Consider the following 18,439-nt stretch of genomic DNA (forward strand, 5'->3'; position numbering starts at 1 on the left):
TCCAGCAGCGGCCTCCTCCCACATCCCGTGATGCGGCGCGCAGGCCCCACCTTTCCCCCCTCCAAAGCTCCTCCTCCAACGTCCCATGATGCCTTTTGAGCATCGGCTGCGTCGGAACTGGACCCTCTCAGTCGGGCGGCAAAATGGCGGAGAGTGACTACGAGTCAGTGCTCTGTGTGAAGCCGGAGGTTCACGTGTACCGGATCCCACCGAGGGCGACGAACCGAGGCTACAGGTGGGGAGCTGGATGGGGGAAGCGTCAGCGCCGGCTCTCGGTCCGACTGCAGGAGGGGCACGTCAGGGAGAGTTCCGTCGCTGGCAGCCGGGGCAGTGGAGTCGGGCTGAAATGAATCGGAGGGGGCTGGTCGAATGGTTGGGAAAAGTCAGGGGCCCCCCGGCCCGGGATCTGGGGACGGGCGCGGTCACAAAATCGTGCTGGGAAGGAGCAGGCTTAGACATTGTGGGTGTGAATGAGGAAGTGGGTTCTCGACGTGCAAGTACCCAGCCGCCCGGCCAGTGTGTGTGTGAGAGAAGCCTCGTCGGCGCCTTGGACCCGCCTGGAACATTAACTCTTATTTTTCTTGACCGTGGGTGCTTTTATTTTCTGAGTTGGTCTTTTGAAGGCAATGAATGCATCTCTGACCACGGATAAGGTGGCAACGCTGTACAAGTCTAACCAGATGTAGATTGGCATTACAATACGTGACGTCTAAAGTGACTCCTCTTTGGCTAGGTTCTGGCGTCTCCATAGTCTGACCGGCCCTGCCTTTCGAATGGTCTTATTTGTTCACCTGGGCAAGTACTTCCAGTGGTTTGCAGAAGAGATGGGAACGTTTTGTCCAACTCCCTAGCTAGCTCATTTGGGATTGAATTTAAGATCCCAGTCAAGGTCAGAATTGGGAGTTGAATCTCTCCGCTTTAAACCGTAGTATGGAAATCCAAAGTTGGGTCTGGTTTTGTGGAAAACATCAGATTTGTTTTTAATCTTTGCTCAAACATTACAACTTTCAAAAAGTTGAGGGCAGTCTGGAATGGCATCAAACAAGAAACTAGTTGATAAGACTGCTGTTTAATGTCAGTATAATCAGACTGCCAAAATCTAATTATTTTATCAGTTGATCTTTCATTGGACAAGGAGTGGAGGTCATTCCAGTTGAGTTGACTGAGGGCTCTGAGCCAATTAATTTATATGCTTGTCACCTGAAAATCTGTCTTTTTTTCATGTTACTCATTGAGGTTTGAAATTGTTCTGTTTGATGATGTTGCAGAAATTTTGTATTTAGAGGGTGATTTTTTTTGCTGTTATGTGCAGAGTGAACTTTAAAAATGGTGCAAATAAGAATCAACTTCAAGTACAGGAGCTGAGTTGTAAAATTCATTCTTGCCTTTAATGCAATCAATAATAATTGCTTGGCACATGGGAATTTGCAGCTAAGATTTGATGACCTTTCAGCTCAGGTGTTCAAAATTTGATGTCCTGTTAATTCAAGTGATCAAAGATTGGTTAAAGGAGCATTTTAAAATTCAAATAGGAAGGTACACAGCTGGAAAGGATGAGAGAAGGAATTCCAGACCAGTGGAAGCTAAGTCAATAAGTATGCAATGATTAAAATTAATGGTGCATACATCTTATCAGAGAATAGAATAAGAATGGCAATATCTCAAGTGTCTTGAAGCAGCAAACTCACTGAAGGGATTTTGAAATTGCTGAGCTATTTGAATGAGGTCCAATCTAGGTCATTGAATGTTGGAATGATGACTGAGCATGTTAGTGCGAAATAGGATTCGGGCAGCAGATTTTCAGATAAGTTTAAAAGTTGAACATTGATATGTTTGAAACCAGCCAAGAGTATTTTGAAGGAGACAAGATGGAGAAAACTGAGAGAAAATTCTTCCCTGTTGCAGATTAAGTGTTTGACCTTGTAATTGAGCTGATTGTGAGGCATTTGATCCTCCGGGCCTTGTGAGATAAAGTTTCCAATGAAATACGCATTTTGTTAATGGAGTTGTTTCACAATGCTATAATATACTATTTTTCAAAAGATGTTGGCTTCCTCCATTTCATAGCATAGGTTCTGATAATACCAGACACGCTTAAATTTTGGAAGCCAGTGTAAGTCTCAATTAGAATTGTTGTTTTGCTGGAATTGAACGTCAGTTGCTTCCTGATTATCAGTATTGGAAGGTGTGGTTTCATGGCATGCAGTAAACCTTGGCACTAATAAACTGTAGACACACAGGAGACTGCAGATATTGGAATTTGAAGCCAAGCACACTCTAGTGGAACAACTCAGTAGGTCAAGTAGATTCGGTAGGAAAAAAAATGGTTGGAATTTTGAGCTGAAGACCATGATCCTGACTGGAGAGCTGGACCATATGCGAGTTTGGTAAAGCAGGTGGAGGTAAAATGACTGACAGGCAGTAACTTGGCAGATCCCAGACAAGGGGAAAGGAGTTAGATGGAGGATTCAGAATGGAGTGGTGATTAAGAGGACAAAGGTGCCAATAAACTATGTGGTAATGTGTAATGATACTTGTAACAAGAATCTTCAAATCTTGTTCCTTCCCCATCCTGCCCTCACTTTCACGGGAGTTGCAGACTACTGTTTCTGGATGACGAGAACAATAGGGGAAAATTCCGTTATATTACAGTAAAAGTCCAAAAATCCAGATCACCCTCTTCGATACTTGCATGCATGTGGGCATTGCGTAAGAGCCACAGATGTACTGCCTGAGAATCCAGACTGACTCAATCCACAAGCAGTCTGGATTTTATTTGTATGACGTTCTAAATTCTACTTGGAAATGTATAATTTGAGTGTGACAGTAATCTACAGCTGGTTCCCCACACCAGCATGTGAAATCAAAGTATGTTCTTCCAGGACTAGTAGTCGGTCATGGTACTGCTGCCCTCGGTGCTAAACACGCAGTAACACTTTCCCTAATTTGCTTTGGTGTTTATCAGAATCGGAACTTAATTGTCATGAACAAATTGCGAACTTTCAGTGTTTGGCGACAGCATCATAGAGCAAACATTCATGTTATAACTATCACAACATTATTATCAACAAAAAAAATTAAAATAGCAGTGCACGAAAAGTCAGGCTGTGTCTTTGGTTCACTGATTATTCAGGAATCTGATGGTAGTGGGGAAGAAACTGTCCTTGTACTGTTGAGTGCTTGTCCTTAGGCTCCTGTACCCCATGAAAAGTGGGCAAAGGAGTTGAGGGTTATGGGGATAAGGCTGGAAAGGGGTTCTGATGGTAGTGATCAGCCATGATCTGTAAAATGGCGGTGCTGGCTCGAAGAGCCTACTCCAACTCCTATTGTCCATTGTCTTTTCCCAATGGTAGCAAAATATTTTGATGATTAATGACTGTTGGGTCCTGATACCATTATCCCATCTCATCATTGGTTTATAATGAGGTTCAGTTAAATGCAGGCCTCTTGCCAACATGTACGTGGTGTGTTTTGGAGTGATTAGAATGATGGAGGTAGAATGTTATATAGTTTGATCTGTAAAATGCCATGATTAGCATTCAGAGGGACCTGGGTATCATTCCCATATTTAATTATAGCATCGACATGATGGGCTGAATAGTGATTATATACCAGGTTTCAGCAGTCCCATTCCCTAGCTGATGATTGCAGCAATGATTTCTGATCAATCCTTTCAACACCTGCCCTCCTGAATCTGGTTGACCTCCTTGCACACAAAGCTCTGAGAGTTATGGTGCAGGTACATTAAGCAAACAGGTAGATGAGATATGTTGGCATTTATTAAAAGAGGGTTTGAATACAAGTACAGAGCTGTTTTCCTATTCTGCAAGGGTCTTTATGAGACTACATCTGGAATATTGTATAAAGGCCTAATCTTACCAATGGAAGTTATGGAGAGACTGCAGCAAAGGAATACCAGATTGGTACGTGAGCTGTTGAGTTCATTGTTTAAAGAGAGGTTGGGAGGGTGGGGGGGGGGGGTGGCAAGAAGTGCTTGTGGTGCTTGACATAGCTCCTGCAAAATTGAGTTTTTTCTCTTGGCTGGTTTCTAGAACTGGGATCTCTCTCAAAATAAGGGATCAGCTATTCAGGGACTGAGAGCAGAAGAAAGGAGGGCGGTGACTCTTCGGAATTCTTTGTTGAAAAGGCTGTTTGAGATTGATACATTCTTGGATGTTAAATGCATAAAAGTGGTTCTGAGGTGGAACGTCAATCAAGTTCTTATTAAATGGTGCAATATAAATGAGGTCTAAGTGGCCTAATCCTACTTCTTATTATGCTATATGTGATTCCACTAAAAAAAATTGATCTGAGGCAACATAGCTTGACAAAATCCCTCCAAATACTGTACGTTGGCATGAACACCCCAGTTATGTTGTTTTGGCTCAAAACATCAACCATACTTTTTCTTCCACTGAATGGTGCTTGGCCTGCTGACTTCTGTAAGGTAAAACATCATGAGATGGGAATGTGTAAGGAGTTACCCTGTACAGGGCTGTAACAAGAAGGGGAGGTGTCCTTGTACTCCTGTTAGGTAAAACATCATGAGATGGGAATGTGCAGGGCTGTAACAAGATGTGAATGCATCCTTGTACTTACAAGATAAGAGAGACATTGATGGATTGAGAGGCAGGAAGCTAGCAGGGAAAGGATAGCAACAGTTTTAGTCATTGGACAAGTAATGATATGATGATGTTCTAAGCACATATCCAAGGGTATAAAAAATCACCATTTTGCTGATAACGGCAGAATGCATTCTCCGACTAACATGGTTAGTCGCAAGTGTTACAATCCGGTAATAAAGAACAAAGAACCCTGATTTCGACTCAGCCTGGTGTTTGTCTCACTCATTCATGAACAAAGCAGACCTAACACTTCCTCCAGCAAATTGTGTTCAGCCCCACTTGTAAAACTCTCTGTGACAGATTATCAGGTGAAGTGGTCCAAGAATGTTTTCAAAACTTCCTTGGAAATAAAAGTGTAGTGTTTAACTAGTGGTAGATCCTGGTCTGTGACTCAAAAATGAAGAAGGATCATTCGGGATAGCAGCGAGATCTTTTGTCAGAAATAAGCAGACTGAGCCTGGAGTAGAATGAACACTCTAATTGTCAAACTACTCCACCTACACAAGAATCTGCAAGTTCACCAGCCAACTCCAGACCATGGACTGGTGTGGAAGGATCTTTGTCCCTGAGGAATTGCCTGACAATTAAATGAAGTCACAGAAATCATTTTAACAATTGAAGTCTGAGTTTTCGCATGCCATCGGAAACCCTTGCAAACTTCTACAGGTGTGTGGTGGAAAATGCTGACTGATTGCATCCCAATCTGGGATGGGGACATCAATGCCCCCTAGTGAAAAGGTAGTGGACATAGTCCAGGACATGGGTAAAACCCTCCCCACTGTTGAGAACATCTATAGGGAAGACTGCCGTTCAAGAACAGCAGCAATCATCAACGATCCACACCACCTAGCACACTCTGTTCTCACTACAAGTATCACAAGACTCACACCAGGTTCAGGAACATCTGCTCTTCCCCCCCCCCCCCCCACCATCAGACTCCTCAACAACAAACTCAATTGGACTCTTACTTTTGCACTTTATTGATTTTTTTTGGTTCACTGTGTTGCACAATTTGTTTACTTTTCTTTTTGTTTACATGTACATGTCAGGTATTTTTTTGCACTGCTGAGAGCTGGTAATTCTGCCTTGTCCACAGGAAAGAGAATCTCGGAGTTGTATATGATGTTATGTATGTACTCTAACAATAAATCTGAGCCAAAAGTAGCAACATCATTAATACATTAATCTCTCTCCTCCGTTCCCCATCTCAATTGCACTTCCTTTATTTCTTTCAAATGAAATCCACAACATACCTGCTTATCATGCCACCAGGACATCACTCATTCTCCTTGTGGTTAATTCATTTTCCTGTTTTTGGTATTTGTACTATGCCCATTGCAATGTCTGAAAATACTTGATCAGACTTAACATATAGCTTTATTCTTCCTCCATCTCTTACCAGGTGAATGTTTGGAAGATCACATCCATTGTTTGCAGACTCCTCCAGAAATTTTGTTTCCTATAGATTCAATCTTTGCTCTGGCCACATTCTGTTTAGGCTGAACAGTTCTCAGAATCGTTTTGATACCCAGCTTCTTTCACGTTGCCCAGGTTCTGTGCTTGTACCTGTACCAAACATTTGAATAATTTCTCAGAAAGTCTGTTGAGACAACAAAGACTTTACTTCCTGAACACTTTTGGGTGTATTTTATGGATTTTGGGCTACTGATCACGAAAATCACTTTAAAATGTTCCTATTTTTGTGATTTCCTGAAATATTTTAAGTCTGATGGTTTATTGCTCACCCAGCCAACTGTTGTGGTCACTCCAAGCACACCTGGGCATGCACTCAGTGCAGGTGCAATGCAGATTTTGTCTTGGATCTGGGCATGTTTGGAAGACATTTAAAGATGTTGAGAATTTTCTTAGCAACTACAGAGCGCCAAACTACATTCAGCTGATTCACGTGTACAAAACCATGAAGAGCCACGTGTCATTGAAAATTCATTTTCTGCATTTGCACTTGGACTTCCCTGCTGATCTTGGTACAGTCAGGCACTTTCATATTGCCCTGTAAAAAGGGGTTAACCAGTCAATTTACCAGAGGTGGTCTGGGAACTTGGGAAAACTTAACTAGGGCGTCCCCTTTCACCGATTTGAAAGGACAAAATGGCTTACCTGGTAAATCTGCGCTTATATGTGTGCGCCACCTATCCTCCTCCCAGCGGGACTTCTGGTGAGTGCGTGACATCACTCATCACGTCATTGTAGGGGCAGGATCCCCCTTAAATCACCGGTTTATCGATTTAGCAGCTAAGTTAGCCCTCCTAGCACCTGGGTCCTAGGAGGGCAACCTGGGTGCTGCAGTTTTAAGAGGCCTAGTGACAAACATGGTGAAAGATGTCACTAGGACATTGCAACCATAGAAAAGCAGTATCAGGGCAACTGGAATCCATCAATGCAGGCCATCTATTGTTGGAGACTGATGTGTGAGAGATCAGTATTGAGTACAAACAAAAATCAGCTGCAAAACCTTTTTAGATCAATTGAACTCGTGCAATGCGTCAGCAACATTATGCGATTTAAACCTGCTAAATTCAATAGAGGTTAATTTAATGTTTCTCCAACTTCCTAAATGATGCAGCAAATCTGTACCTTGAAGTTGTCTATCGTAATCTCCATGTTTTTCCCCCTCCGGAAGCAAATCTTTTGATAAAATTTGTCCAGTGTTGTCAGTCTGATTATGTCTGAAATATTTTGGGACTTTCTAACTTAAAAAGCTACTGTCTACTTAAGTTTTTGAATCTATTGAATGCCCATTTATATTTCTTCCAATCAGAGTTCTATCTTAAAGTAAGTAATTGGAACATTTATTTTTCTCCCTTTCTCCATTCCAGCTCAGACGGGTTTGGATAAAGTGTTAAACTCATTGCTGCATGTGAGAAGAAGCTGAAACCAGATGTGACAGTTTAGGTTAACACTTTTCAGGAAGCATTTACCATGGAAATTATGTCATTAACACTTTTTCTGGAAATATTATTCAGCAAATATATATGCTGAGTCAAATGTAGCTGAGATTATTTGCTGATGTATTTTTTTTACCATGAAAGAGACCGCTAGAATGAACTGTGGAGGATCTACCAACTGGATTTCACGTGATCATCTGTGTGTTGAAAGATTTTGAACAAATACAGGAAGGAAACATTAATAATGAAAAGCAGAGCATGCAAAACTCTTCATTAGATCAGAATGGGGAAAAAAGAAAAACAAAATGTAATTGTGGCATATGAACATCAGTATGTCATGCAGACTTATGGATACCTTCATGAAATTGGAACTAAGCAACAAGGGCAAAGTTTTCTCTTGCGCTAGAACATGATTGATCTTTGAAATTAAGTATTCTGTGACTGGCTTCAGGATCTCTAGAATGAAGCAAATGGTGGTAATAGGTTCATCAGCAAATGGAGAGTAGTCTACTGAGTTAGCAAATTGCAACTACAGTAAAATCTCTTGTGTTGAATTCAAGCAACGGGCAAAAAGATTGTGGAGAAAAAGGTTTATTTTTTTAAAAAAATGAAAGTTTAAAATTGGCACCCCAAGCAGTTGGTTTCCCATTCACTCAACGCAATCTCAGGCAACCAGGTCTGGCCTGCATGTGAACTGATATAGTCACCAGATTCTAGCTGCTTACAAACTGCAAAATGAATAAGCAAATGTTCCTTGGTTAGCCACAAAGTACAGTCGGTACAAGAATGGATCAGGAGCACGTCTGCAGTGAGTGATATACCTTCAATTTCCCTAGAATCATTGGTAAAGTGCAAGTTTGGATTGTGATGTTTAAGTGCAGACACACATCATTGCTTAAGACAAGCCAAACACTTGATAAAAGGATCCAACTTGAAATGCTATCTCTCCATTTTCACCCATGAATGCTGTCTGATCTGCTAAGTTCCTCCAGCAAATTTTTGTCAGCTCAAATTCTAACATTGCAGCTTTTGTGTTTCTCACGGCATTCCCTTGATTGGCTCCTATCCACAACCCTAAATATTAATTTCCTGCTGCAGTGTGCGCCATTCACAATTTGAAACTTTCCTAGGCACACAAGGACTCTTTACCTCAAGTACCACGAAGGGCACAAACAGCCCCATTTGGAAATTTACTGCTGTTGATTCTACTGGCTCCAACTCCTGCTCCCCAACCACCAGTATTGTCATCTGCAGGAAGTTCAAATAACTGGTTTTTAATCAAAGGGTGGCGCAACACTGTTACAGCGCCAGCAATCAGGACCAGGGTTCGATTCTGGCACTGTTTGTAAGGAGTTTGTATGTTTTCTCTGTGTTTCCATGAGTTTCCTCCAAGTGCTCTGGTTTCCTCCATCATTCAAAACATACCTTGTAGGTCAATTGGGTGACACAGGCTTGTGGGCTGAAAAGGCCTGTTACCATGCTTTATGTCTGAATTAAATCTGTGGAAATTGAAAATGGGGAGTAAATGCTGGAATAGCTATTCTGAAAAATGAAAAGGTAGACTGGGTCTAAAACTTTTCTATCAATTTAACCATATAACCACTTACAGCACAGAACAGGCCAGTTCGGCCCTACTAGTCCATGCCATAGCAAATCCCCACCCTCCTAGTCCCACTGACCAGCACCCGGTCCATACCCCTCTAGTCCCCTCCTATCCATGTAACAATCCAGTCTTTCCTTAAATGTAACCAATGATCCCGCCTCGACCACGTCTGCCGGAAGCTCATTCCACATCCCCACCACCCTCTGCGTAAAGAAATTTCCCCTCATGTTCCCCTTATAATTTTCCCCCTTCAATCTTAAACCATGCCCTCTAGTTTGAATCTCCCCCTTTCTTAATTGAAAAAGCCTATCCACATTTAGTATGCTTTGGGTCAGCCATTCTCAGTCTTTTAGCTATGGCCCCCTTAGGACTCTGCTCAAAGTTTATGGGGCCCCTTCCCTGTTTAACAGTCTACTTTGATTTCTTCCGTACTTATCTGATTACGTAACAATATTTTGGGTTTTTGTGTGTGAGGTGAAAAGAAAACAAGGCTTTTACTTAAATGTACTGTGGTTGGAGGCCCTGTTGAGAATGGCTGCTTCAGGTTGCTGAAACCTCAAGTATGGAAATGATCTTGGATTCCTGGGCTGCAAATATCAAATTTTGCTTCCAAGGTTGTTGCATGGTCCTGCTCCTTCCAATGTTATGTTTTTTTAGCTCTCCAGTGGTCCAGAGAAGGACTTGAATTGCAATCGCGGTCATACGACACGCTGATGCGAGGGCACATTCAGAAGGGAGAGAAGAGTAAGGAAGTGGTCACTATATAGGTGATGCAGTGGAATAACATGGAAATAACTTCCACATGATGTCTTGGATGGAGAGTAATGGGGCAACCATATGGGTTTAATTGCTGCTTTCCACTCATTCCTTGGGAGGGTCAGTACACTTGAAGTAGTTGAGATAGATTTTATAATTCAAATTGATTAGCATTGACTGTGAGTCATGCAATGCCAAAATATGCTGGGTACCTCCAGTGATGTTGAGGACCAAATGATCCATAACTCTTAAAGTCTCTCTGTGGTGTTAGACATATCATTCAAGCCTCCCATGTTCATGTGTGTTTGTGAATCGTGGCTCTACTAATATAGTCGTCAGCCCCCAGATGAGGTCTCGTACTGGAAGTGACCAAATTGTGGAACCAGTTCAGTGATTGAAATGAAGCGGGCATTTATTCTCATGACATTCCTTGCAATATAAATGGAAGCAGCCATCATAATTCAAGCATGCATCTATCTGAACAAAAGACTTACTGGTGCACACCCTTTTAAAGGATGCTGGATACTGAGGGCTTCTGAATGTGGTCATAAATCTGGTTGCATAAGCACACCAATGGTTGAGTCCTCCTTAGGGAGCAGTAGGCCCATAACTGCATCAGGCATTCATCTTTCTAGTTTCCAAGTTGGTGTTGATGAAACACATTTGATCAAACACACAGTAGCACAAGTAATCTTTTGGTTAATCAGAATTTATTGTTGTGAACGTGTCATGAAATTTGTTTCTAGCAGCAGCTTTTACAGGTTCAAACATTGCTACAAATTACATTTTTAAAAAGAACTAAATTAGTGCAAAAGAAAAAAAGTACGGTAGTGTCTGTGGTTCATTGGACAAACCTTGACCATATCTCTGAAGTGGTCTTGAACTCTCAAATTGTGCCTTGAAGAAGAAGTAAAACAATCTGCTGGTCATATTTTGCTGAATCCCAATTGTGTCACTGTTTTTAATTTAATTTGTACTTTCCAAATTTGTGTGTAGAATATAAAAATGTGGAGAAACTAAATTGTTCAGTATTGGAAACTCATCAAGATTAATTGGCGGCTCATTTTCAAGCCGCCTTGTGTTTCCATCTTTGCCTTTGGTTACTGAAATATACAAATCCATGGACAACTAGTGCCATAATATGGGCACCATGGTATAAAAGAAACAGAACTGAGAAGAAACTTTCCAAGCTCATTTATTTGTATTTCATAAAAAAGTTGCTGATTGTAAGTGACATAGCTCAAAGCTCTATATGTATTATCCGATCTGTGCTTAAGTGGCAATTTGAGTGTTCAAAATCAATGGGCCTTTGTCACTTTCCAATAACTGTTGGTGGAAAATGCCCTTGAAAAGGTGTTACAGAAGGATAAGCCACACCTGGCTGCCAAGCAACCTTTTTAGAATAAATTGTCATCAGTCATTAAATGGTGTTCCTTTTGATTAACATCCTTGTAAGATATTGGACATCTCTTTTGCTTCCTTCCTTCCCACAATGACTATTCTTGGGTTCTGAGGTGACTAATGGATCTTCACAGCTAACTACATGGCTCTTTTCCTGCCTCTTGTGTAAGACCTTCATGTGCTCTCAGAGCATGACTTCAATGTTTTCAATGCCATCCCAAATTCTCCTTTTCCACTGTGATTGGTCATGGGCCAGAGATTCCCAGCAGTCAGTAGAGATGTACGTTTCAAGCTGACTTTGAGCATATCCTTGAATATTTTACTCGATCTGAATGGTAATCTCGGAACTATATCCAAGATGAAAAATATTTGATGTTGCTTTTGAACAACATTTGGCAGGAAGGGCACTGTAAAAAATATATAGCCTTTTTCTGCCAGAGCTATCAATGTAATTGTAGTGGATGTTACAGCATTATTGCCCAAGACAGATGATTCTGTGTCCATTTGTAAAATTTGAACACTCATACATTATTGTGTGGGTGTGTTAACTGAAGAACATTTCCACCAGCGTAGGTTCAACAAATAAACTCATTGATGGCCTTGTTGCTGGGATGTCTTAAATACTTAGTATGTGAAATTCTTACTCTACAACTTGAGTGCCCCAAGTAGGTGGGGGTGAACATGTGACTGCCCCTAACCTTGGGAATGGAATAACGTTTTGGGAGTTTGTAAAGGAATAATAGGATTCTGAACATCTTTTGTAATGTTGTAACTCTCTTCCTTTCTCCTGTTCAGGGCTGCAGATTGGAAGTTGGACCAACCTGACTGGACTGGAAGACTTCGGATAACAGCAAAAGGAAACACTGCTTACATTAAGTTGGAAGACAGGAATTCAGGTATTTTTATTGAAACAAAAGTTCAGGTTGCTTCTATGGTATTTATTGTTGCATTCTTAGAGAAAAGTTATGACTTTAGTCCTTTGATTTAAAGAAGACTTGCACATCTATTGACCTTGTCACTATTTTGTGGCCATATGGTGACTGCTGTAATGCAAGTCACATAGCATCCAGCTTGGTAGCATCCCTATTTGACCAAAATGTATCACTCCCTTAATTTTGCTCTAGATTGATGCTTAAGTTTTTTTCTGTATGGGAATGGGACATAAACATACAACCACCTTGGATAATAAGGTGGTTACTATCAGTTGTGCCCTCCCCAAACTGCTCCAAAAACCCAACATGTACATTAAAAGCCCAGTATTTGGTAACTATGGAGATTGGTAGATGTTGGATGAGTATTGGCCAGTTGCTTGAGATTGTGTATTGCATGATTGGCAAACTGACCACTAGGGGCACCAATTTTAAACTTTCCTGTTTTTTACCTATTTAATTTATGTGGGAATATTTCCGGTTGCTTGAGACTCCCAGTTGTTTGGATTCTGGATAATGGGGATTTTACTGTACTTTGTTCATAGCCGATAGGATCTCTTTTTCATATTACATCTCAGACAGAAAATTAATTAGAGTGGATAAATTCTGTCCTTAACCAAAGCAGCAGCAGCATGCATATCAAATATTTACATTTAAGAAACCAAAAATAATATTTGATAACGTATATTAGTCCTGACTTGAATTTTGAAGCTCGAAACAGAGTTTTTGACCTTTCACTACTGTTGAGCTTGAGTAATCAAAGGATATTGCTGATAAATCAGTTGAAAAGAGTTTTAAAATTGCATTGTTGTCTTGTTATTATTCTCAGGAGAGTTGTTTGCACAATCGCCAGTAGACCAGTTTCCTGGAATTGCAGTGGAGAGTGTTGTTGACTCCAGCCGATACTTCGTAATTCGCATTGAGGATGGAAATGGTAAATATGTCTGGGTAATTTAAAACTGGTATCTGAAGCTCTTCACTGCTGCCTTCCTGTACTACCATCTTTGAAGAGTCTCATTACCTGCGTTCCTTGGACCCTCTGTTTCATAACACTCTTTAAGGCACTGCCGTTAACAAAGTCCTGCCATAGATCAATGTGCAGCACCTTTCAATGCTCCTGAGGTCAACTGCATTTGCCATATCATTCAGTTTCCCATCTGATCTAGATCCTGTTTTAAATCCAGGTAACCTTTTTCAATGTGTCAACGGCTTTCTCTGCATCAAAAGCAACCGCCACTGTTGGAGTCTTCTTTCCTTGTACTGCATGGATTAAGTTAATGAACTTAGAGATATTGTCCATTGTTTGTCTTTTCTTAATAAATCCAGTTTCGTCAAGTTTTACTATTTTTGGTACACAGACAGCCAATCTGTTTGCTCATAGTTTTGCTATTATCTGATTCTACCAGGACCAATGCCTGAAGAGGGTGCACAAAATCAGTGAACCGGTGTGGACTCGAAAGGCCAACATGGCCTGTTTCCGCTCCGTAAATGGTTATATATGTCCACCAAAGCATGTATTTTTGTGTCATCAACATACTTGCTCACCTTTCCACAGACGTCCTTGTCTAAATCATTGATGTATATTCCAAAAAACAAGGGTCCTAGTACTGAACCCTGATGCACTCCATTGGTCACTGTCCTCTAATCTGAGAAATTGCCCTCTAAAACCACTTTCTGACTCTTACCACTTAGCAATTGTTTTATCCAATTTGCTAGCTGGTCTCCTGTCTCATGTGTCTTAGCCTTGCATACCAACCTAACATGTGGAACTAGTCAAACGCTTTCCCAAAATCCATATAACATCAACTCCCTTGCCCTCATCTATCCTCTTCTATTATAAAGTTGTAGACTCATCATGTGGTGCCTGACCCAAGGCACATATCCCATGAATTGAGATCTATTTCTACTGCTCTGCATTTACCTCTCCTTGTCTTATTAATGATGCAAGCCCTGTGGTAAAGCTGTTCCTACAGTGTTGTTAGTTAGGGAGGTCTATAGTTTATGTTCCAATTGCTGACAAAGGATGAATGATGTAAACAGGAGAAGAACTTAACAAGGTGTTATTTCCTATGCCCTTTTGTTATTTTCACAGTTGTGAAGACTTGGCCAGCCTGATGAGATGGTGAACACTGAGCCACAGTCAGTGGGAGTGAATGTACAGGGTGTTGGTCAATTAAGTTGATTGTTTTGTGTTGGATGTCCTTGAGCTGTAGTTGTTAGAGGGCCAATAGGGCCAAAAACACTTTTTTGTAGTTGATGGAAAGATATGTGTGGAGATGACTCCTCCCTGAAATACCTAGCCCTTCACCCGCACTTGTTTCCATAGCATTTATTGGGCTCGTCCAGTTAGGTTTCTGGACAAAAATACTTTACCTCTAAAGAATGTTGCTGGTGGGGAACAGATGATGATAATTGACTAGCGTAAGTTGTTAAATGTTGGGAGTGGTCATTGGCAGATTTTTACCGTAAATGTTACATGCTACTTAATAAATTAAGTCTTAGATGCTATTTCATTGTTCAATGAGGTTTGAATACAAATGAGCCGTGCATTCATCAGTAAACATTCCACATAATGTTGGCGGCAAGATTGTTGTGAAGGAGCTAAATCTAGTTGGCTCCTGATAAAATGTACGGAGGCTTAAGAGGCTGAACTCCAACACCATTTGATGTAATTTCATATCCACACCCCAAACCTTGTAAGATGGAAGTCAATAACTCCATTCAGAAGAGTGAATAAACCTGCAGTTTGTTTGCCTTGTTACACAAAATGGTAGATTTGTGAAGCAGGTTAGTAATTTTAATTATTAAATATTTTATTAAATCAGTTTAAGGTCACCTCTTGCATTGAAAATTTCAGTCTGTACTATTTGAAAAGGAGATGTATAAAATCCACAGCTAATTGACAAACTTGTTTCATTACCTAGGGCGACGTGCATTCATTGGCATTGGATTTGTAGATCGTGGCGATGCTTTTGATTTCAATGTCGGTCTCCAGGATCACTTCAAGTAAGTTAGTTGCCATTACTGATGCTTTGAATGAGGATCTGGTTGAGGATCAAATGTTGGGATGAAGAAATTGGCAGATCTAGTGTATGGAACAAATTGTCTTGATTTGTCCCTAATGATAGAGGAAAGCTCATGTTTCTGTACATTTTGTAACTTCAAGTTGACCCCCATGAACTCCTTGTAGAACCTGCAATCAGACAGCTTGAAATAGTTGAATACAACTTGAATCATAGTTGTGGAAAATGTGACAAAATGTTGTCCTCTTTTTGATTTTCATTTTTAATTTTAAATTATTCCTGAGAAATGGGCTTTTTTTCTTTTTTGTAGATGGGTTAAGCAGCAGGATGAACTCGCCAAACAAGCTCAGAACCCAGATTCTGGACCCAAGTTGGACTTGGGATTTAAAGATGGACAGACCATCAAGCTAAATATTGGGGTGAGGCACACAAGTCAAATGAAAATAATTCAAACACTTTAAATTAAGACCATTTACCTTGAAGACAAATTATAAATTTGAGTTGGATACGAGAAGAAACAACTATACAAAAGAATGTGATGTGGGCTAATATCACTGCCCATTGTGAACAATATAGTAAGTTTTGAGTGCTGGGGAGTTGGGCTTTGGGCCAAGAACTAAAGAGTTGGACAGATTGGGTGTGGGTACAGGGAGGATTTGTGTGTATGTGTGTGTGTGTTTGAGATTTAGAATATGGAACAATGTTCTTCAGTTTAAAATTGAAATGTAACATGAACACGGTCTTGTAACACGAATAAAAATTTCAGCCTGTAGATCATGTATTTCTGATCATATTTGTGGTGTACCTTTTTACCATGTATACCCATGAAATGGTTGTTTTTTTGGGTCAGATTTTGGGGTTTGAATTTTACACGGGTCATGCTTTTGACCGTGGTAAGTACCTGCGTTGATCAAGGCTCGTGAACTTGGATGGCTGGGACTGGTTGGAAGTTCATGCTTGGGGAGTCTGGAGCTTGGATGAGTGGGCAGCCAGAGCCTAGGAGAGTTGGTGGCTGGGACGTCAGAAGCTCTGATGGGCAGGCAGCTGAGGTGAGGGTCTGCAGTCGGGGCATCATGAGGTCTGGTGGGAGGGTGGCTGAGGTGAGGATCCAAGGTCAGGGTGTTGGGAGCTCTGGTGGGCATGTGGCTGAGGCGATGATCCACTGTTATGGTGGATGGGCAACCAGGGAGCTCAGATGGATGGATGGGTGGCTGGGGTGAGGATCCATGGTTGGGGCCAAAAATGGGGGAGGTCGATGGAAAACATGAGATTTTTGGACCAGAAAAAGGTGGTCTTTTACCCAGGATCAACTGTTACATGAGTAAATACAGTAATTTGTGGCAGCTGTTAAGTAGGACCTGCTTTCACTTGAAAGAATGATTTTATCTTTCAGTAAATATTTTTCTTGTGATCCATATTCAGCCAACTGCATTGAGTTATCAGAATGAATGCTCTATTCTACTTTGAGCCAACCACACAAAAGAAAATCAGAAAACATTCCTTCTCATTGTGATTCAAGAGAGCCCTATAGAAAAGTACATGCTTCTGTGAGGACAGGGTGAAATTGAATTATGGTTAAATACCTGTGCTTCAAGTATGGGAAGACTGACAGCAGCAGCAATAATGTATCAGTCCAAGTCATTACTCTGTGAGGCAAAAATAAAAGTAGGAAATCCTATTGGAAATGAGACTTTAATTAAAGCCACTTGCCATCCATTTTATTTTCAGAATGCATTGAAGAAGGAAAACGTGTCAGCCAAGCCTCGTCAGCCGGGTAGTGGAATAGGTCTACTTCCACCTCCTCCAGGTGCTAAAGTATCGACGCTACTCCCACCACCAGGATCTCACAGTGTGCAGGATCCAGTGATACCACAGCCTGTGAAGCCAGCTACTCCAGGTTACTGCAAAGGAATGATCAGGGTTTTATTTCAGTCAATACCTTGAATGATACTCAGTTACCCTCTGCTTGTAATTGAGTGACAGATATTTCTTGCTGTGGATTGTTTTGAGTGAGAATTTATATGCAACTACTGCCTGGTTCTTAGCTATTTGGATTGCTCCTCAAAGGTGTTGTTTATTTATTTGAAGATACTGTGTTAAAAGTATCATTACATTTTAGCAGTTCAACATTACAATTTATTATTCATTGTGGGCAGAAGTAGTTGTGTTCAGAAAGTGAGGTCAGTAGTGAGTTGCTACTTTAACAAAATGTTAGAGCAAGTCTTTATACATTCACCTTGTTTAGCAAATCTTTTGTTTGTTTCATAAATCTAGTATGTCCTGTCAAAATAATATAATTTTTGATAAAGCTCACTGGTTTCAGTGATGACTCTATCATTTTTTTTTTGCAGAATTACTGGGTGATTTTTTTGCTCCAAGTCTACCTCCTCAGGCTTCCCATGCTGCCCCAACTGACCTTTGGGGAGAATTCGCAACAGCCCCAAGGTTAGTCATGTATCTCTTGTAAAACGCTGGTTTCAATAAAATGGTTTAAGTGCAAAAAATGAAAATACTGACTGAAGGAAGTGTTGCCACAAGGCTTAGTGAGTTTAATATACACTTTAGAACTGTTGTTTAGCAGACTAGCAAACTAGTCTATCATACTGAACCCTCGGCTTGAATCTTTTGTGGATCTGAGATTAAAGTTTTCTTTGTCACCACAGGAATTGCTAATTTTTTTTTAAATTTAAAAGGTGAATTTTGAGCAATATTTCTAACCATAATTTATTTTTTCTCTTTAGCTCTACATCAAACCAAGTGACCCAGAATGCAAATTGGGTGCAGTTTTGACGCGAGGCATCTTTGTTTTCTTCTTTGAAATTAAGAATTCGAGAGACCATAATTGACGCGCTTTCTGGTAAGAATTGTGGAAGCAGAAGCTGCTGGGAGTCCACATTGTCAGAGCCAGCTGGATTCTGGACTCTCGTGCTACAGTCTTGCAACATTTCATTTCCATTTACAGTGCATTTGTACCAAGATGGCCATCTCATCCCTGTAACTACAAATGGACATCTGTTGCCATCTAACTACGATGACTGTTTTTTGGTGATTGGATTCTGTTCCCTTAAGGCCACAAGGACACACGTGCTTATTAAAATGGACTAATTGTGTTTTTGATTTATTTTTAAAGGGTATGTAATAGTGGTCTTAATTTGGAAGCATTCTTTAAGTGCATAAAACTGTTTCACACACTGTA

The 18,439-nt window shown here is 40.8% G+C and overlaps 1 protein-coding gene across 1 annotated transcript; it reads left to right on the forward strand.

Annotated features, from left to right (window-relative positions):
* LOC138754526 (adaptin ear-binding coat-associated protein 2-like) lies at window positions 1-18,439 on the forward strand. Its single transcript, XM_069918904.1, has 8 exons — window positions 1-235; window positions 12,087-12,187; window positions 13,050-13,154; window positions 15,145-15,226; window positions 15,554-15,662; window positions 16,972-17,140; window positions 17,595-17,688; window positions 17,985-18,439. Exons 1-8 carry the CDS (start codon window positions 144-146, stop codon window positions 18,031-18,033), a joined length of 801 nt encoding a protein of 266 aa, XP_069775005.1. The 5' UTR covers window positions 1-143; the 3' UTR covers window positions 18,034-18,439.

The sequence above is a fragment of the Narcine bancroftii genome, chromosome 2, assembly GCF_036971445.1.
Source record: "Narcine bancroftii isolate sNarBan1 chromosome 2, sNarBan1.hap1, whole genome shotgun sequence".
NCBI classification, from domain to species: Eukaryota; Metazoa; Chordata; class Chondrichthyes; order Torpediniformes; family Narcinidae; genus Narcine; species Narcine bancroftii.

What these genes read in the sequence shown, in the direction of transcription:
- LOC138754526 (XM_069918904.1), top strand. Translation starts at nt 144, where the DNA reads ATGGCGGAGAGTGACTACGAGTCAGTGCTCTGTGTGAAGCCGGAGGTT. An exon ending in GCGACGAACCGAGGCTACAG is followed by an intron (nt 236 to 12,086) that starts GTGGGGAGCTGG and finishes TCTCCTGTTCAG; the next exon opens with GGCTGCAGATTGGAAGTTGG. An exon ending in TCGCATTGAGGATGGAAATG is followed by an intron (nt 13,155 to 15,144) that starts GTAAATATGTCT and finishes TTCATTACCTAG; the next exon opens with GGCGACGTGCATTCATTGGC.